At 45.8% G+C, this 20,375-nt stretch overlaps 1 protein-coding gene across 2 annotated transcripts in view; it reads left to right on the top strand.

Annotated features, from left to right (window-relative positions):
- LOC111158861 (RUN and FYVE domain containing 1) overlaps positions 1-20,375 on the top strand; it is a 61,345-nt gene that overhangs the window by 24,921 nt on the left and 16,049 nt on the right. For both annotated transcript variants that reach the window (XM_022521161.1, XM_022521160.1), the window contains exons 6-11: positions 1,608-1,669; positions 4,115-4,180; positions 7,194-7,263; positions 9,616-9,717; positions 10,443-10,559; positions 11,603-11,770. In XM_022521161.1, coding sequence (XP_022376869.1) covers positions 1,608-1,669; positions 4,115-4,180; positions 7,194-7,263; positions 9,616-9,717; positions 10,443-10,559; positions 11,603-11,770 — 585 coding nt within the window. The remainder of the gene's footprint in view (positions 1-1,607; positions 1,670-4,114; positions 4,181-7,193; positions 7,264-9,615; positions 9,718-10,442; positions 10,560-11,602; positions 11,771-20,375) is intronic.

Genomic DNA, 20,375 nt, shown 5'->3' on the forward strand with positions numbered 1-20,375 from the left:
CTCCCACGTGGCTCTGGCTTTAACATAAATGGTGTTACTATAGGGACACCTGGGTGGCTGAATCAGTTGAACATCCGACTCCTGGTTTCAGCTCACGTCATGATCTCAGGGTCGTGGAATCGAGCCCTACTTGGGCTCCGTGCTCAGCATGGAGTCTGCTTGAGATTCTCTCCCATGCGCACGTGTTCTCTCTCTTAAATAAATAAATCTTTTTTTTTTTTTTTAATGGTGTTATGGCGCACCTGGGTGGCTCAGTCGGTTAAGCGTCTGCTTTCAGCTCAGGTCATGATCCCAGGATCCTAAGATCAAGCCCCACATTCCATCGGGCTCCTTGCTCAGCAGGGAGTCTGCTTCTCCCTCTCTCTGCCTTTCCCCCATTCGTGCTTGCGCTCTCTCTCAAATAAATAAAATCTTCTTTAAAAATTAAAATAAAAAATGGTGTTACTATAAAGAGTTAATGCTGTACCTATCCCTCTAGGACTTAACATTTTCTCCTGAAGCTTTCTTCATGTCGCTATACATCCCTCCATGGCGTTCTTTCTTACGGTTGTGTAAAGATCTGTGATAGGGCTCTTACATGAATGAACAGTACTACTGATGGACCCAGTTTTCCCATTTTTCAAATAAGACTGGTTTCATTTACTCACACTGGAGTGGACAGTGGCAGACCAGGCTCTCATTCTTTCCAAGTGCTTTATTTCTGGACAAAGCCCATAACATCCAGATGGAGGGATTTGGGTCCTCCCTTGTTCTCCACAGCAGCAGAGAATGTCCCCTGGAAAATGAAATAGGACCATTTCACCCACAATTTAGGGACGGAAGGAGTCAAGATATCAGTTAAGGTTACCTACCACCTTGGTCTAGCAACCCAGGCCTCTTTTTTGTTGTTGTTGTTGTTATTGATCTCTGTCAGCAACTTGATTGTCGAATAAATACACAAAACTAACCTTGACAAGGGAGGAAAACTTCAGAAAATTCCCTTAAATTCTCATTTTTTAAAAAATGTATTTATTGGGGCACCTGGGTGGCTCAGTGGGTAAAGCCTCTGCCTTCGGCTCAGGTCATGGTCTCAGGGTCCTGGGATCGAGCCCCTCATGGGGCTCTCTGCTCAGCAGGGAGCCTGCTTCTCCCTCTTTCTCTGCCTGCCTCTCTGCCTACTTGTGATCTCTGTCTGTCAAATAAATAAATAAATAAATAAAATGTATTTATTTATTTAGAGAGCAGGAGGGGCAGAGAGAGAGAGAGAGAGACTCTCAGGCAGACTCCCTGCTGAGCGTGGAGCCCAGTGCAGGGCTCGATCCCGCCCTGAGATCATGTATGACCTGAGCTAAAATCAAGAGTCGGTTGCCTAACCAACTGAGCCACGCTGGTGCACTCCCCTCCCCCAAATTCTGGTTTTTTAATACCTTTTTCTTCTAGAAGGGGGTAGGGTTATTTTTCTCTTGGTTTGTGGGTTCCATCGATTGCTTTTATAGAGCTGGTTAGGCCAACTAGATGTTTGTAGGAAAGAGACAGGAACGTAAATACCCTAAATTTTAAAGATACAAGGTTTGTGGAGAACGGGACAAGTCTCTCTTATTTAAACTTGTGCTTTTCATGTCAATCAGGTTGGCGTGATTGATTTTTCCCTCTACCTTAAGGATGTGCAGGAGCTTGATGGCGGCAAAGAGTAAGTACCGCCCTGCGTGCTGCTGCTCTTCATGGTTTCATGAAATTCTGATTTTTATGACAAGGCTACATTGGCGTTGGCTTTGTGTGCCATTTTCATTCTCATCGGGTGTCTTAGTTACAGAAGTAATACAATAATATTCCCTCGTACAAGGAACTGAGCTCTGCAGAATAGAGAAGACAAGTGAAATGTGCCCATTCACATCCCCAGCTCACTGCCCTGGCCCGCCCCTACCTCAGTGGGGAGACCCTGCTCGGGTCTCCTCCCACGGCTTTTCCAAACGCCAAAGACATATCTGTTGGTCGTATAACTTGCCTTATGGTTTGTTTGAATATAAGTGGGATGGTGCTATTATATAGACATAAGTTCCCTTGGGACTTGTTCTTTGATCCTGGTGTCTCAGCTGTCTCCTCGTGCCACACGTAGCTCTCCTTCATGCTGGTTAATGAGAACATTCTTTTAAAGGAGCTTTTCTGGGACAGAAGAGAAGTAAACAAAGCAAGCACTGTGTATAACATGCTGCCATTTGAGTTACGATAAAGAATATACATCCATATTTACATGCTGTACTTCCTCGCACATGGACTCTTCTAGAGTAGCATATGGACCGGCTAACATGGGCTGCCTGGCGGGGAAGAGGCTGGGGGTAGTTTCACCGTAAGCCTTTGGATTGTGTTTGAATATTTCACCACCTGTCTTTCAAATGTGTTCTGAGAAGGGTTCTCATGGTCTGTGTGCCCTAGCAGCACACCTTATCTGTCAGTGGGAACCCCATTAATGTTTCAGGGGTACAAGGATTCACCCAGTTAAGACTTAAAAATAGATTCTTGGGGTGCCTGGCTGGCTCAGTCAGTAGAGCGTGCAACTCGGTCTCAGGGTTGTAAGTTTGAGCCCCAGGTTGGGTGTAAGATTACTTAAAAATAAAATTTATATATACATATATAATTAATGTAAAGAAATGGAAATAAACTGATTATCAGTAAGGGGATAATTGAATAAATTATGGGACATTCAAAATATTCACTCTGTGATATATTAGGCAGACAGAACAAATTTCACCTACTGGGTATAGTAGATCTAAAGGGATTTCTACAAGGTATTCCTGAGTGAGAAAAGTATGATATTGACAGGTGTATACAGTTGACCACTGAACAACACGGGTTCAAACTGCGTAAGTCTACTTATACATAGATTTTTTTTTTTCAATAAATACAGTACAGTACTTTAAATGTGTTTTCCTTCTGATTTTCTCTCTCTTTTTTTTTTTTTTTTAAGATTTATTATTTTAGAGAAGGAGAGGAGGGGCAGAAGGAGAGGGAGAGAGAGAGAATCTCAAGCAGACTCTGCACAGAGCACGGAGCCTGGCGTGGGGCTCGGTCTCTCAAACCTGAGATCAGACCTGAGCTGAAACGAGGAATCGGTTGCTGAAGCAGCTGTGCCATCCAGGCCCCCCAACCTTATGATTTTCTTTAACTTATTTCTTTGTAAGACTAAAGTATATATTCTGTATAACACTCGAAATACGTGTTGATTACGTAATTGGTAAGGCTTCCAGTCAATAGTAGGCCATTAGTAAAGTTTCTGAGGAGTCAGAAGTTACATGCAGATTTTCAACTGCATGTAAGGGTTAGGGCCCTAACCTTTGCATTATTCAAGGGTCAACTGTATATCGTGTTTGTAGACAAACCTAAGAAATCCCTAATATATTTTTATGTTTCAATTACATACCCTACCTATACATAGGTACCTATGTGTAAGTACCTATGTGTATGACACAGAGGTATATTAGGATCATATGCCTATAGGCTCAGCAGACTATTCACTCGGGTTACCTGCACACCTATGTGAAGGGCAGAACAGGTAAAAGAAACAGCTGACCATGCTGAACAATCCAGCACCTGTGGCATGCACCTGTGTGAACATACATATATATGTAGAGAAGCTGGGGTTTGGAGGAAAGCGTAACTTTAAAATATAGAAGTTTTGGGGTTTTTTTGTTTGTTCGTTTTTAAGCCAGACCGGTCAGCTTTATGTGTTAAAAGGGCTCTGGTGTGCTTTCTTGAGCTACCCTCTTTCCCTTCAGCACGACAGGGGCTGCTTCATCAGCCACCTCGAGGGAGGGCACCTTGTGCCAGATGGCTTTCTCTCCTCTTCCCAGATGCCCGGCCTGCCGGGGCAGGAGGGGGTCTGCCAGAGGTCTGCTCATGTTTTTGCATCTCCCAAGACCCTGGCCACTGTCCCTGCCACACCCCAACCCTTGGCCAGCTTTGCTCTCTGTTTGTTCTGGGATTGGGACCAGGGAGACGTTATTAAGAAGGTCTGACTGTCCCTAGGTTTCCTGATGACTTTGGTACTTCTTCAAGGTGATCAACGTGTTGGGGGATGGTTACAAAGTATTAGCCACAAATAAAAGGAATGTCTCTCTTTTTATGCTCTTTTTAAAAGGCACGAAAGAATTACTGATGTCCTTGATCAAAAAAATTACGTGGAAGAACTTAACCGGCACTTAAGGTAGGACTCGCTCCTTTCTCCATTGTTACAGTTCGGTCTCAATACCCAATAATTGTTTCATGGAACATTTTTGAACTGCCATATATTCATAACTGACGCTTTTGCCAAGCCAAGAAAGAAGGTTATCATGCTTATGTATGCAGATTGGAGAAGTATGATTTCTCAATAAGGAGCTTTGGGAATTCTTGCGTTCTTTGTTTTGTGTAGTTAGACAATGTAGAAAGCAACCAGATTATACCTTGAATCTCTACCCCTCGCACCTCAGCCGCCTGGTTGGAAGTCACAGCCGCGGGAAGCCCTGTTCCGGCTGGCAGTCATCACGCATCCCTCTGGGGTGCCAGGGCAGGATAAAAGGGTTGAAAACCCTTCAGGGCTAGACTTTTGATGATAGTTCAGTAGCAAAAAGCAGGCGTCTTGTACCTTGATTTTTTTCATTTTAATTGGAAAGCTGCTGCTGTGTTTCCTGAAGCACTAGCCGATGGCAGTGGTGGTGGGGAGCGGGCAGAGATTCTCAGTCAGGGGTTTGGGAGACCTGTTGTTCTCTGTGTCTCTGAATCCTCTCTGAGGGTGTGCGGTGCATATTAGCCCCGCTCCACGGGAGCGGCCCCTCTGGCCCCAAGCGCCAGTGAGACAGCTAAAGGAGCTGGCACGGTGTCGCCATATGGGGAAAGCTGCTCCAAGTTCTCCTTAGGTGTGATGTTGGCTACTATTGTGAGACATTCTTTTTTTTTTTTTTTTTAAAGATTTTATTTATTTATTTGACAGAGAGAGAGATCACAAGTAGACGGAGAGGCAGGCAGAGAGAGAGAGAGAGAGATCCCAGGACCCTGAGATCATGACCTGAGCCGAAGGCAGCGGCTTAACCCACTGAGCCACCCAGGCACCCCTATTGTGAGACATTCTTGATAGATCCCTTACTTATTGAGCATTTTTATAAGGAAGAGGTGTTAGATTTTATCGAGTGCCCTTTGCTTCATTGAGGCAATCATGACTTTTATCCCTTAATCTGTTGATGGGATGTTATTTATTAGTAGAAATCTTCATATTGAGCCATTTCTATATCACAGGGATAAACCCTACATGATTGTATTTGTATTTTACTTTTTAAAGATTTTTTTCATTTGAGAGAGAGCATGAGCAGGGGGAGGGGCAAAGGGAGAGGGAGAAACGGACACCCGGCTGAGCAGGGAGCCCTATGCAGGACTTGATCCCAGGACCCTGGGGTCCTGACCTGAGCTGGAGGCAGACATTTAACCATATGAGCCACCCAAGCACACCCTGATTGTAGACTTAATAATCATTTTTTAATATGTAAACTGATCTAATTGTTCTCTGGTTTTTCCTATCCAGTGTGGTGTCAGGGTTTTGCAGCTTCACAAAATGAATTAGTTCTGGTTCATGAGCATTCTTTGCTCCTTAAAAACATGAAGCTTGGGATGCCTAGCTGGCTCAGTCGGTGGAATATGGGACTCTCGATCCCAGGGTTTTGAGTTTGAGCCCCTTGTTGGGCGTAGGAATTCTAAAAAAAAAAAAAGAAAGAAAATGTGAAGCTCAAAGCCTTTGTTGAGGCAGTACTTTGCTTTTCAGTTTTTCAGTTTTTCCTAAGTTTGTTTAGATTTTTTCCTTCTGAGGATATCTCTCTTTTGGTCATCTATATTTTCTAAGAAATGTATAAATTTAGTGACATTTTCTAAGTTTTATAGTTGGAATAGAACTGAAAGTGGTATACTTTCAAAATTTGTAGTTCTCAAGGAGGCTGTGTGGCTCAGTTGGTTAAGCATCTGATGCCTGATCTTAGATCAAGTCTCAATCTCAAGTCCTGACTTCAAGCCCCACACAGGGTTTCACCCTGGGTGTGGCACCCACTTAAAACAAAAACAAAAACCTTGTAATTACCTCCATATCTTTTGTTTGTGTTCCTTTTTCTGCTTTGTGTCATTGTATAATTTTCTCACCACCCTGCCATTTCCCCCCCACCCCACCCCCATCCCTGCAATCCTTGAACCTTGATTCACAAGTCTCCCAGGGTTTGTTTCTTTGTCCCTGCCTCAGTGGCAAAAGGCACTAGTTTGGGGCAGCAGGGCCTGGAGCCAGACCACCTAGGTTCAGATCCTGGTGCCCCACCAGTGGGGAATGAACATGAGTGAGTTTTCCAATGTAAAGTTACGGTTTCCTCATCTGTGAAACAGGTAACAGTGAGATTTACTCACAGAATCATTGGGAGGGTCACATGAGTTAATGCACTGAAATGCTTAGAACAAACAGGGCCTGGCACATCGTCCAGAGAGGAAGTTACTGCTTGTTATTGTTGCCATTATTTTTATTGTTTATCAAATTTACATCAGTTTGACATGTTTTTCAATAGGAAGGTAGTATAGATTACTTAGAGCATTTGAAAAATGAAGCAAAGTATAAAAACAATTTAAAAACCTCCTTTAAGGGGCACCTGGGTGGCTCAGTGGGTTAAAGCCTCTGCCTTCGGCTCGGGTCATGGTCTCAGGGTCCTGGGATCGAGCCCCGCTTCAGGCTCTCTGCTCAGCAGGGAGCCTGCTTCTCCCTCTCCCTCTGCCTGACTCTCTGCTTACTTGTGATCTCTGTCTGTCAAATAAATAAAATAAAATCTTTTAAAAAATAATAATAAATAAAAAATAAAAACCTCCTTTGATCCTATAACCCCAGAGTACCAATATCTTGTTACAGATAATGATCTAGATAAATGACCACTGGCGCATTTTGGTTCCCATCTATCGTGTTAGGGGGAAAAAAATCTGTTTCCTTTCCAACTGGCTAAAAAAGAAATGGATAGCATATTTGGGGGGAAAGACATTGAAGCCTTTTCAGTAAATGTGTACATACGCACACATACATACGTATTTAGAATTCTCGTCTCAGTTCATTGGAGACCCTCGGCTCTCCATCCACTGCACAGGAAACCTAGGAATCTGTTATTGTTCACAGGCTGGGGAGACAGCCTTTATAAGCTCACTGTTACTTAATGTGTTGTTTTCTCTAGCTGCACAGTTGGGGATCTTCAAAGCAAGATAGATGGCTTGGAAAAGACGAATTCAAAACTTGAAGAAGAGGTTTGTAACTTTCTGAAGTTCTTAGAACAGAGTGGCCCGAGGTGCAGAGATGGTATGGTTGGTGTATCTGACCAGAGCTTCTCGCTGGTCGGAATGGGATTGCTAAGCTTGGGTTGAGCTGCGCAGGGGGTCAGCGTTCTCAGAGTTCTGCATCCTCAGAATGTCTGTGTTCAGCCCTGCCAGGGCTGCCCATGAGCCAGGGCAGCCGATCATGAGCCAGTTCTAAGTGACTTAGGTTTCACCACCGCACAGTGCACCCGGGGAAGACCAGGCCTCCTTGGGAAAGCCCAGCTCCTATGGTGAAGATGCTTTTCTCTTCCTCTTTACCCACCTTCCTCTGATGTAGTCTGTCCCCCTGCTGCCCAGAAGGCACAGACCCTTATGAGGTAAAAGTAACCCTTGCCCACCCCTTCTGTGTTTCGGCCTCTCAGGAGTATGGAACCAGTCTCCCCACAGTGTGGTCTTTCTCTGCTTTCTCACTAGGAAGAGAGAGAATGAAAGGACAGGAAGAAGGAGGGCTGAGGCCGAGGAAGAAAGCTTGCTGCCAGCTGCCCGGCAGTCTCCTTGGTGGACACATCTTGTCTCCTGTTAGCAGGAGGGGGGTTGCTCAGCCTTTCTGAGGCTTTCCACAGGTAGCGGTCCCTGGCTGCTCGGGCCTCCCCACCAGGTCTCCCTGGGGAGGAAGAGGGCTGTGACAGGGGCCAGGGCGTGACCCCCCCCACCTCGGTGTGGAGGCAGGTTATGGCCAAAGGAGAGACACAGAGCATGCTTTTGTGTGGAGGGCCCAGTTTAAGTCTTACTTTAAACTGACTGCTCTCTCCCACGGGGCCAGCCCTGAAAAGCTTTAAGGAGAGGAGGTCAGATTTATGTGAGAGAAAGAAATTGAGAGGTGGCCTTCATAGATGGGCTTCCCGGGAGCAGCTTCACCACACTTAGAATTAGAGGACCCACGTTTCCCTGGGGTGGGGGGTGGGCCTCTGGGCCTCAGTTTAGGTAGGCAGGTCTTTGGACTCACAGTTCTCATCTCCAGATTGGATGATAACCCATACCTCGCAGTGCTGTAGAAATTAGATTAGTATTCTGTAAATTTGCCTAATACAACACTTGGCGTGTGGAGACATCAGTTGGTTTTAGATCAAACAGTTTGATTCTTTGCTCTCCCTGGCTAGGTGGCATACTTTCAGTGAAGGTCTAATTTTAGCTTTTGAAACTAAACAACTGGGTTATTTTTTTCTTCAAAGGCCAACCGTTTTAAAAGAAAACCTACTTTAGAGAAAAGTCCCTCTTCAGGGTGTGCTCTCTCTGTCTTCAGAGAGCGGATGGGAATTAGCGTCTGGCTTTTGCCCGCTTCTTCCCCTTGTAGCAACTAGCACCTCCCAGAGCCATGAAGTTCCTTTTTTGGGTGCAGCAGTTCATGGTTAGAAGCCCCAGTCATGGGTTCCTAGTCCGCTTGGACTTAGATGCTTTTGAGGAAGGTGAGCAAGGAGTTGGGTGCTTCAGGCCCTCCCCCGCTTTGGTGAGTGATGCCAAGAGCACCACCAACTGTCCCTCTTCTTTCCCCTTCCCCAGCCTGCCCTTCTCTCGCCAGGCCCTGTTGGGAGGCTGGATAAGGAGAGGTTGGTGAGTGTACTCACGCCTCTGCCTGCCTCTCCCTAGCCATCCTGTTCCAATACACTTTGCCCTAAACTATGGGAACTCACTCAAGGACAGGAAGAGGCTCTCCAGGGCCTATCTTCTGATTCCTCCCCGAGAAGGCTTTCACTCTCCCTCCGGGGATCAAATATCCTTCTGCTTAATGGCTGGCAAAACTGAAAACCAAGAATCAGAACAAAAGCCCACAATCCCTTTGCTAAGTGAGAGCTACTGTGACCACTTTCATCATTGGTGTTTATATAGGCACCAAATTTTCCTAGGCGTTTTTCACCTAGGGCATTTTTTTTTTTTTTTTTTTTTAATTAGAGGTGAGAACATCCTATATAACCCACTTTTTTCCCCTCCCGCTGTTCTGCCCTAAGTATGTTCTCAGGTCATTAAAAACCTCTGCAGACCTTCTAGTAACTACGTGTTCGTCTGATGCTCCCACTGCCATTCGTTAAACCACTTCTCCAGGGTTGGACATTCAAGCATCTGTCAGTTTGTGTCCGCGAATGTTTGCCGTGAACTAGTTTGCTCTCGTGTTTTCAAAGCTATGTCCGCGTATTACCTATGCAAAACCCAGAACTGAAACGAGAAACAAGGTATCAGATACGTGGAAATCCATCGTCACCTGCGAAGGTGCCGGACGTCAGCTTTTAAATTTGAGCGGTAAGAGTAGTGCTGACGTCGAGAAACATAAACATCTTTCTTTACCAGCTTTCAGCTGCGACAGACCGGATCTGTTCGCTTCAAGAAGAACAGCAACAACTGAGAGAACAAAACGAGTTAATTCGCGAAAGAAGTGAGAAGAGTGTGGAGGTGAGACGAGACGCGCGAATGCGTCCCTGACCCACCTCGAGCCCCCTGTGCGGCAGTGACATGGGCCGCACACAGTGCGCAGCTGCGGCATTTGGTGCCGCTGCGCCCGCCCTCCCCCTCGCGGGCCACCTGGGCCGTGCTGGGATGCCACCCCCGGCGCCACAGCTGCTTGCGCGTCCCTGCGATAGAGAACCCCTTTCCTGTGCTGCAGAGCTGCTGGCCGGCAGCTGTCCTACCTGATGACCTGAGAGCACGGAGAGACCATATCTGGTTCATCTCCAAATCCCCGGTGCTGAAGAACGTGCCGGGTAAAGGAAAGTCCGCGCTGAATGGGGGCCTTTCCCACTGAGAACAACTGCTCTGCTTTAAAGAAAATTAAATACAAATTGTTTTCCGAATCCAACTTTCAAAAGTCTGGTGACTTGCTTCCGTCCTTCAAGTTCAAAGATATTTTTGAAATATCTTAACCTTTTTCTGTTACGCTTAAAAAATAGAATTTATCTTACATCTTTAAAAATTGTGACATTAAGAAGAATTTTTTTTTTCTCTTAGTTTAAGTAGGCTCCATGCCCACGGTGGGGCTTTGAACTCATGATCCTGAGATGAAGGGTCACGTATACTCTACGGACTGAGCCAGCTGGGCATCCCAATGGTATATTTTAAAATAGATTGTAGTTAGCTCACTTCCATAAACAAACCATTCCTCTTGTTCTTGTTTGACACAGATAACAAAACAAGACACGAAAGTTGAGCTGGAGACTTACAAGCAAACTCGGCAAGGTCTGGATGAAATGTATAGCGATGTGTGGAAACAGCTAAAAGAAGAGAAGAAAGTCCGTTTGGTGAGTTTGCAGGACTGAGTGTGTTGAGAAGGTATTCCCTGGTAGCCCGCCAGGTTCTTTGTTGGCGTGTTTCAAACACGTTCCTTGATCTACTTTTAAAAACAAATGCATTTTGGGGGGCATCTGGGTGGTTCACTATGTTAAGTGCTTGCCTTCAGTTGAGGTCATGATATCAGGGTCCTGGGTTGGAGTCCATCATCAGTCTTCCTGCTCAGCTGGGAGCCTGCTTCTCCCTCTCCCTCTCACACTCTCCCTGCTTGTATTCTCTCTCTGTCAAATAAATAAAATCTTTAAAAAAAAAATTTTTTTTTTAAAGGGTTACTACTAAGCTCTGAGTTTTTTCCATCTCTATAAACCTTTGTCAGGGATCACCATGAGATCAGATTCATGGTTGCTTTGCCAGTACAACTCCCTCACCCACAACCTCTGGTCTGTTTCTTTCTACCCAGTCTGCATGCCAGTGACCAGTGTTTTGTTTTTTTGTGTTAAGTAGGCTCTACACCCATCGTAGAGCTTGAACTTACAACCCTGAGATCAAGAGTCGAGGGTGCCAGCCGGTCACCCAGGCATCCCAGCCGGTGTTTTTTTTGTTAGACCCAGCTTTTGGACCTGCTTTTTTTCTTTGCTTCTTTGCACCAATGTGGAGACGTGTCCTGAGTTATCCAAGATGGAACTGGTTCGATATGGTCACACCCCTGTTGCCATAATCTAGCATCCCATTCCAGAAACTCATATGGCAATGTCACATTGCTGAGCAGATATTCTTTCAGTCTCCGCGTTCTGGTCTTCAGGTTTAAAGAACGTGGTTGCTGCAACTTGAGGCTGAGTGCCACCTACCAGCTTTCTGACTCACAGAGCCAGTATTCATTATACAATGAGAAAAAGGGAAAAACTTAATCTAGTCCTAGACAAACTCTCCTGAATCTTGCTAACCTATTCTGACTTTGGGTTTTTTATTTCTGGCACTGCCCAGGATACAGCCCCAGGTAAACACATCTCTGCGGCTGTTTCAATAATACTTTCCTTATTAATACCCTCTTAAGGAACTGGAAAAAGAACTGGAGTTACAGATTGGAATGAAGACAGAAATGGAAATTGCCATGAAGCTGCTCGAAAAGGACACCCACGAGAAGCAGGACACCCTGGTCGCCCTCCGCCAGCAGCTGGAAGAAGTCAAAGCGATTAATTTACAGATGTTCCACAAAGTCCAGGTAGGAGTTAGCTTTGTGTGCCACAGCCTGGTTTCCTGCTGCTTGTTGCGGGCCGCCTCTCAGTCTGTCCCCATTCTTCCTTCAGGGGAGAGAGGACACCTCTGTGAGGCACTCACATGAGGCAGGCCTAGACCCTAGGCCCTGTCACACATTCCTGTGCTTATTTTATTTGAGCCTCCCAGCAGTCCCTGAGACAAATGTATAACGTGGGGGAAACGTAAGTAACAAGGCAGAACCCCATGACTGCATCACATGCCGGGGCTGGCCCAGCCCCTAAGTAGAGCTGACAATGCAACTGTGCCTTCTGAATCCAAACCCAATATCGGCCTATTGTTCCCTTCGCTGTCTCCCCAGTGTCTGTCGCCTCTGCTTCAGTGACTAACTCCCTGCGCCCAGGGGTTGGAGAAATGGAGTATGGAGTGATATAAGTTAGTATTGTCTTTAAAAACTTTGCTGTGACACTCATCTTGCCAAGTCTCCAGCCGCACAGCTTGCCGGGTCTCCTGTCACGTTGGAGTGTTCCAGGGGAGCTGGCCCAGAAAGAAATGGTCATGCCACAGTTTGAAGCTAGCATCTGAGGTCACATAGCTTGGGCCCCTGGGTGGCTCAGTTAGTTAAGTGTCGGCCTTCAGCTCAAATTAGGGTCCTGGGATCGAGTACCCCATCGGGGCTCTCTGCTCAGAGGGGAGTCTGCTTCTCCCTCTCCCTCTACCCCTCGCCCTGCTCTTGCATGCGCTCTCTCCCAGTCTCCCTTGTGAAGAAAAAAATCTTTAAAATAAAAAATCGCAAAGCTTTCTTGCCCAGAAGCTATGGCAGCACCCAAGACCTTCTCAAAACTTTTCTTCTTTTGAAATTCTGTTTTCTGTTTTTAATGCCCAGGCTGTCCCACTTCCTCTTCCTTAGCTGTCATGCATCTGTGTGAGAAATGGCATGAGGGCGGACACGCGTGTTCTTTTGTCCGGCTGTTTTTAAACTGTTGTGTAACTGACATTTTCATAATAGCAGCAGTTAGAAATTAAAGTGTAGGGAAAAAGTGGAAAATAGCCTCACTGTTTTCCTTCCCAACACATTCTCTTTTTTAATTTGTTCGTGTTTTCTTCTGCTTTGGGTCCATCTGTAAACGTAATCTTAATGCACGTTAGGGGAAGCCATCCTGCCATAATAACTTAGCAGACCCTAAAACAGAGCATTCCAGACCAGCACTTTTGCTCCCCATGGTCCCTCAGGGACCCAGGCCACTCTGATCGCTGCCATTCTTGCCAGTGGAAGGCGAGAGAAAAACAAAAGTCCCGAGGCAGGATTTCCTCCCGGACAGTGAGACAGAAGTTAAATACATCATTACGTTCGATTCCACAGCGAAGGGCGACGCGAGGCAGCATGCCCAGGCGTGGCTGCGAGAGGAGCCTGGGGCTGGCGTTTCTGGGCTGCCAGCCCAACGAAGGGGAGCATATGGGTTAATAGCCGGGGTTGTCTCTACCTCTGTCAGCCCCACCGGTCTCCTGGAAGTCCAGTTCAGTCCCAGATTTCTCACTGTCCACAGCCCCTGCGTGTTGGGCGGCACTCTCCACGGAGCCCATAAGGCCTGTTTACACCACAAGACCAACTGTCTTTCATGTTAACCCATCCCGCCCAGCAAAAAATGGGGGAGACAAAACAGGACTGCCAAATGCCTGTTTGCAAAGAGAAACGAGGGACATGCAGGGCAGACCCCAGCTGGCCATGGCGCTCACTACGTCTCTGGGCAGGAGCCGTGAAGGCTAGCCAAGGCACCAGAGGCGTTAGCCTCTCTGGCTATCCTTCCTCTGTGGACTGAAGAACTTGTATGCGGGCTCCCGTGGTCCTTGAGAGGTGTGCCGTCCCCGTGGCCTTGGGAAGCGGGCTCTTGGGGTTGGGGCCTTCCTGGTGGGAGCGTGGCTGTTGTGGCTAGCTTCTTCCTGGTGTCAGTTTGCTGGCCTGGAGATTTTCTTAAGGATCAAAAGGTCGCAGATGTTCTTCAGGCCTGACTGGTTTTACTTGACAACGCAGTCCGCTTGGTCATTGTGTGTGTGTGTGTTTGCCCTTAGTCTGTGTGTCAGTGCCCACAGTATACTGTCCCATTTACTAAACGCAGTTCTCGTGCCTGCCTCAGCCTCTCCCACCCACCCCCTCACGTCAGTGGCCAGCCAGCTGCCCCAGCAGCCCGCAGAGGGTTTTCCCGCACCCCCGACCTCTGCTGCAGGATGCCATGGGGCCTCCGGGGCTCACTTGGCCAGTTTCTCTCACTTCCTTCTGGGCGCAGAAGCAGCGGGTGGCTTTCCTAACCCGGTCAGGCCCCTGCCCTTGGACTCTGCTCCTGTGCCCACAGCCCCCTCGGTCACGGCCCCCACAGCAGCACTCTGGCTCTTTACAGCCATAGCCCCCGGGCGCTGGCGTGGTTGGTGTGGTTCCACATCCAGGCTTGGGCAAGTAATTCTGCTTATTGTTCGCCCTGATTGTCACCCCTGCTCTGACGGTGCCCAGCCCTGGACTGCCTAGTCCTTGCTATATACAGGACTTTGCCTGGCACAGGGGCTTCAAGAGTGCCCCTCAGTGTGGGGTCCACTGTCATAAAACGCCCCTTGTTTTCTTTTCTCCTCACGCCTGCTCCCATCCTTGTTCCTCTGGGCCCACGTTGTAGAGTGTTTATTTTTGTATGGATATTTGTCATTCCAAAATGCATATCATCTTGGTCTTGTGCGTGGCTCTGTTCTCTTTTTTCCCCTCAGAGCTCCGCATAGCCGGGGGTGTACCTGGTTTGGGCTTCGAAGTGGTTACTCCTGGTGTTGGGGTCATCCCTCCCCTGTGGCGGACACTGTTCCTGCCACTCCACCAGCACACAGCACAAACACCCCCATGGCGGCTGGTTTGCACGTCCTCCCGCACCCCCCCCCCCGGGGTTCAGGAGGGTCTCTCTGCTAGACAGAAGCTGGAGCACCTGCTGGCTAGACCCTCCTTTTGTGTCCTTGATTTGTGGAAGCCCAGCCACATCTCTTTCCAGGAGGGCTGCACCAGCACACGCTGCCCCCTTCAGGGTTGTGTGCTGACATCCGTATTCTAAGTACACTTGTTTTATATGCGCTGGTTGGCCTAGTGAGTGTTAGCAACATCCTTTCATAGGTTTGTTAGCCTTTCGTGTTTCCTGTTCTTGCCTGTTCATATTTTTGTCCTCTTTTTTTTTTTTTTTTTAAGATTCTATTTGTTTATTAGAGAGAGAAAGCACAAGCCGCAGAAGGAGAGGGAGAAGCAGACTCCCCGCTGATCAGGGAGCCGGATCCAGGCCTCGATCCCAGGACCCTGATACCGTGACCCGAGCTGAAGGCAGACGCTTAACCGACTTCTTTCTTACCAACTTGGATTCCTTTTATTTCTTTTTGTTGTCTGATTACTGTGGCTAGGTCGTCCAGCTCTATGCTGAATAAACGTGGGGAGAGTGGACATCCTTGTCTTGTTCCTGGTCATGGAGGAAAAGCTCTCCGTGTTTCCGCATTGCATCTGATGCTAACTCTGTATCTATCATATATGGCCTTTATGATGTTGAGGTACATTCCCTCTGAACCCACTTTGTTGAGAGTTCTTATCACGAATGGATGTTATATTTTGTCAAATATTTTTTCTGCGTCTATTAAGATGATCTTACGGTTTTTATCCTTCATCTTTTTAATATGTTGTATCACGTTGATTGATTTGCAGATGTTGGGCCAGCTCTGCATCATGGATTAAATCCCCCTTGACTCTGGTGAATGATCCTTCTCTTGGATCATTGCATTCAGTTCTCCAGTATTTTGTTGAGGATTCTTGCATCAGTCTTCATCCGGGACGTTGACCTGTAGTTTTCTCTGTAGTGCCTTTGTTCTGGTTTTGGTATCAGGGTCCTGCTGGCCTCGTAGAATGAATTTGAAAGTTTTCCTTCCTCTTCTGTTTTTTTTGGAATAGTTTGAGAAGATTAAGTATTAACTCTGTTTAAATAAATATTTGGTAGTGCTCACTTCGGCAGCACATATACTAAATAAATATTTGGTAGAATTCCCCTGTAAACCCAAGTGGTCATGGACTTTTGTTCATTGGGAGTTTTTTATTACAAATTTAGTTTCACCACTAGAAACTGGCTATTTCTTCCTGGTTCAGTCTTGGAAGATCATAGGTTTCAGGGAGTTTACCCTTTTCTTTTAGATTTTCAGTGTGTTAGCATATGATTTTTATAGCATATCCTATAGTCCTTCATATTTCTGTGGTGTCGATTGTTACTTTTCCTCTCTCATTTCTGAACAGATTTATTTGAGTCCTCTTTTGCTTTTTCTTCCTTTCTTTTTTTTTTTTTTTAAGGATTTTATTTATTTGATAGAGATCACAAGTAGGCAGGGGGTTGTGGGGGAAGCAGGCTCCCCGCTGAGCAGAGAGCCCGAGACACAGCGCTCCATCCAGGGCCCCAGGATCATGACCTGAGCCGAAGGCAGAGGACACTTAACCTACTGAGTCACCCAAGTGCCCCTCTTTTTTCTTTTTTTAAGATTTTATTTATTTATGACAGAGATAACAGGAAGGGAACACAAGCACAGGGGAACTGGAGAGGGAGAAGCAGGCTCCCCACCAAGCAGGGAGCCTGATATGGGGCTCGATCCCAGGACCCTGGGATCCTGACCTGACTGAGCCACCCAGGCGCCCCATGAGTCCTCTTTTTCTTGATGAGTCTGAGTAAAAGTTTATCAGTTTTATTTATCTTTTCAAACAACAGTTTTTCATCTTTGTTTCCATGTGTTCTTTTCTACTGTTCTTTAAGTCTATTTCATTTATATCTACTCTTATGTCCTTCCTTGTACTGATTCTGGACTTTTGCTTTTCTTTTTCTAGCTGCTTTAGGTATAAGGTTAGATTGTTTCTTTGAGATTTTTCTTTTTCTGTAGGGAGGTATCACTAAACTTCTCTCTTAGAACTGCTTTTGCTGTGTCCCAGAGATTTTGAACCATTGTGTTTCCCTTTTCATTTGTCTCCAGGTACTTTTTTAAATTTCTCCTTCGATGTTTTGGCTGACCAATTTGTTGTTTAGTAGCATGTTGTTTAGCTTCCACATGTTTGTGTTTCTTCTCTGTGTGTGTGTTGTTGCTCTTTTCCCTTGTAATTGACTTCAAGTTACATACTGTTGTGGTGAGTAAAGATGCTTGATAAGATTTCAGTTTTCTTGGGGCGCCTGGGTGGCTCAGTGGGTTAAAGCCTCTGCCTTCGGCTCAGGTCATGATCCCAGGGTCCTGGGATCGAACCCCACGTTGGGCTCTCTGCTCTGCAGGGAGCCTGCTTCCTCCTCTCTCTCTCTCTCTCTGCCTGCCTCTCTGCCTACTTGTGATCTCTGTCTGTCAAATAAATAAATAAAATCTTAAAAAAAAAAAAAAAGATTTCCGTTTTCTTAAATTTATTGAGATGCCTTTTATGGCCTAACATGTGATCTGTCCTGGAAAACGTCCCATGTGTACAAGGAGAGAATGCATATTCTACTGCCTTAGGATGGAATGTTCTGTGTGGATCTGTTAAGTCCATCTGCTCCAGTGTCACTCAAAGCCTCTGTTTCCTTATAGATTTTCTGCTTGGCTGATCTGCTTGGATGTAAGTGGGGTGTCACAGTCCCCTACTGTTGTATCATAGTCAGTTTCTGTCTTAATGTTTGTTAATAGCTGCTGTATGTATTTAGGTGCTCTGGTGTTGTTGCACAGATATTTACAATTGTTACATTTTCTTGCTGGATTGATCCCTTTATCATTATATAATACTGTTTTGTCTGACATAGGTACTGCTACCCCAGTTTTGGTTTTTTTTTGTTTGCCTCCATGTGGCTACAGTGTTTTTCTGTCCCTTCCTTCACTTTCAGTCTGTATGTTTTTAGGTCTGAAATGAGTCTCTTGGAGGCAGCATATAAATGGATTTTGTTTTTTTAATCCATCTGCTACCCTGTGTCTTTTGATTGGAGCATTTAGGCCATTTAACATTTAAAGTTACTACTGACAGAATGCCTGGCTGGTTCAGTCAGTTGAGCAGCTGGCTCTTGGTTTCAGTTCAGGTCATGATCTCAGAGTCATGAGATCAATCCCTGCAGTGGGTCTGCTGGAGAGTCTTTCCCTCTCCCTCCCCCTCCCTCTCCACTCCTTCCCCCTGCTTGCATGTGTGCATGCACTCAAGCACACATTCTCTCTCCCTCAAATAAAATATTTAAAAGTTACTACTGATGGGTCACTTGGGTGGCTCAGTTGGTTGTGTCCAACTCTTGGTTTCTGCTCAGGCCATGATCTCAGGGTCATGAGATGGAGCCCCAAGTCACTCTCCCTGCTCAGCAAAGAGTCTCCGTCTCTCCCTCCGCCCCTCCTCGTTTGCACATTTGCGCACACATACATGCACACACGCTCCCTCTCTCTCAAACAAATAAAACTTAATAAATAAAGGGGTGCCTGGCTGGCTCAGTTGGTAAAGCATCTGCCTTCAGCTCAAGTCATGATCCTGGGATCCTGAGATCAAGCCCCATGTCAGGCATCCCTGCTCAGTAGGGAATCTGCTTCTCCCCCTGCCCGTCACTTCTCATCCTGCTCATGCACATGCACTCTCTTTCTCTCTCAAATAAGTAAAATCTTAAATAAATAAATAAATGAAAAATAAAGTTATTATTGACAGGTATATATACTTACTGCCTTTTTGTTCATTGTCTGGTTGTTTTGTAGTTCTTCTCTGTTCCTTCTCTTGCTCTCTTCCCTTGTGATTGATGGCTTTCTTTAGTGTTGTGCTTAGGTTCCTTTATTTTTACTTTCTGTATGTATATCTATTGTAGGTTTTTGATTTGCGGTTACCATGAGATTCATGTATAACATTCTGAGTATATAACAGTTTATATTACGTTGAAGGTCTGTTAAATTTGAACACATTGTAAAAGCACTACATTTTGGGGTACCTGGACGACTCAGTTGGCTCAGCATCTGCTTTTTGGCTCAGGTCATGATCCCTGGGTCCTAGGATTGAGCCCCACATTGGGCTTCCTGCTTAGTGGGGAGCCTGCATCTCCCTCTTCCTCTGCCTCTCTCCCTGCTTGTGCTCTTTCTCTCTGTGTGTCAAAGAAATAAGCAAAATCTTTAAAAATAAATATATAAATAAATGTACTACATTTTTACTCCTTTTTTATATATATGATGTAATATTTTATATCTTTTTATTTTGTGTACTCCTTAACTACTTTTTGATATAATTGTACTGTTTTGTCTTTTACGTTTTTACTAGCATTATAAGTAATTGATCTCCTACCTTTATAAAATAATGTTTGCTTTTGCCAGTAAAGTATTTCCGTTTCATAATTGTCTTAGTGTAGTTATGGCCTCCTCTTTTCCACTCAAGAAGCCCCTTTAACATTTCTTGTGAGGCTGGTTTAGGGATGATGAACTCCTTTCACTTCTGTTTATCTGGAAAACTCCTTCTCTCTCACGCCAGATAGAGTACTCTTGGTATAGGATTCTGCCTTTCAGTGCTTTGGATGCATCATACCACTCCCTTCTGGCCTGCAGTTTCTGCTGAAAAATCCACTGATGGCCTAATGTGGTTTCCCTTGTATGTGTAACTATTTGCCTTTCTTTTGCTGCTTTTAAGATATCTCTCTGTCATCTTTGCCATTTTAACTATTATGCATCGTGGTGTGGACCTCTATTGCTTGAGCTAGTTTGGGGCTCTCTTCCTTCCCCCAGGTTAGGTTAGGAAAGTTTTCAGCTGTTATTTCTTCAGATGAGTTTTCTGCCCCCTTCTCTCCCTTCTTTACCCTCTGGGATATCTACACTGTGAATGTTAGCGTGCTTGATGCTATCCCAAATGTTCCTTGACCTAACCTCTTTTTTAAATTTTTTTGGGGGGGTGGGGGGATTCTTTTTTCTTTTTGCTATTCAGCTTGGGTGCTTTCCATTTTCCATCTGTCTTCCAGATCTCTGATCCAGACCTTCTGCATCCTTTAATCTGCTGTTGCCTCTCTCTCTTGTATTTTTTATTTCAGTTCTTATGTTCTTCAACTCTTATTCTTTTCTATAATTTCTCTTTGTTGAAGTTCTTACTGAGTTCATCCACTCTTTTCTCAAGTCCAGTGAACATCTTTATGACCATGACTTTGAACTCTCTCAGGGAGATCACTTACCTTCATTTCATTTAGTTCTTTCTCTAAATTTTTTCTTATTCTTTCATTTGGAATATATTCTTTTGTTTCCTCATTTTGCTTGACTTTCTTGCTTGTTTCTATGTATTAGGCAGAGTGGCTACCTCTCCCAGTCTTAAAGGAGTGAGTGGCCTTGTCTAGGACTGTGCCCTGTGTAGTCTGCATGTGCCTGGTGTCTTTGGCTGGACCTGTAGCAGGCACATACTGGGGTTCCCAGGGCACTTCATGGGAGTCTGGAGCTGAGGGGGACAGGGGCCAGGGGGTCCCAAGGTATTCCATAAAGCAGGGGGTTCCTGGCAGAACAGCTGGAGAAGAGGGTGCAGGCTACTGGGCCCCAGGGTGTTCTGCATAGTGGAAGCCCTGGTGGGATGGCTGGAACTTATGTGGGTACAGGCCAGGGGGTCCCAAGGTGCTCCACATGCGGTA

The sequence above is a fragment of the Enhydra lutris genome, unplaced genomic scaffold (assembly GCF_002288905.1).
Source record: "Enhydra lutris kenyoni isolate GAN:26980312 unplaced genomic scaffold, ASM228890v2 scaffoldscaffold64, whole genome shotgun sequence".
Classification (NCBI taxonomy): domain Eukaryota; kingdom Metazoa; phylum Chordata; class Mammalia; order Carnivora; family Mustelidae; genus Enhydra; species Enhydra lutris.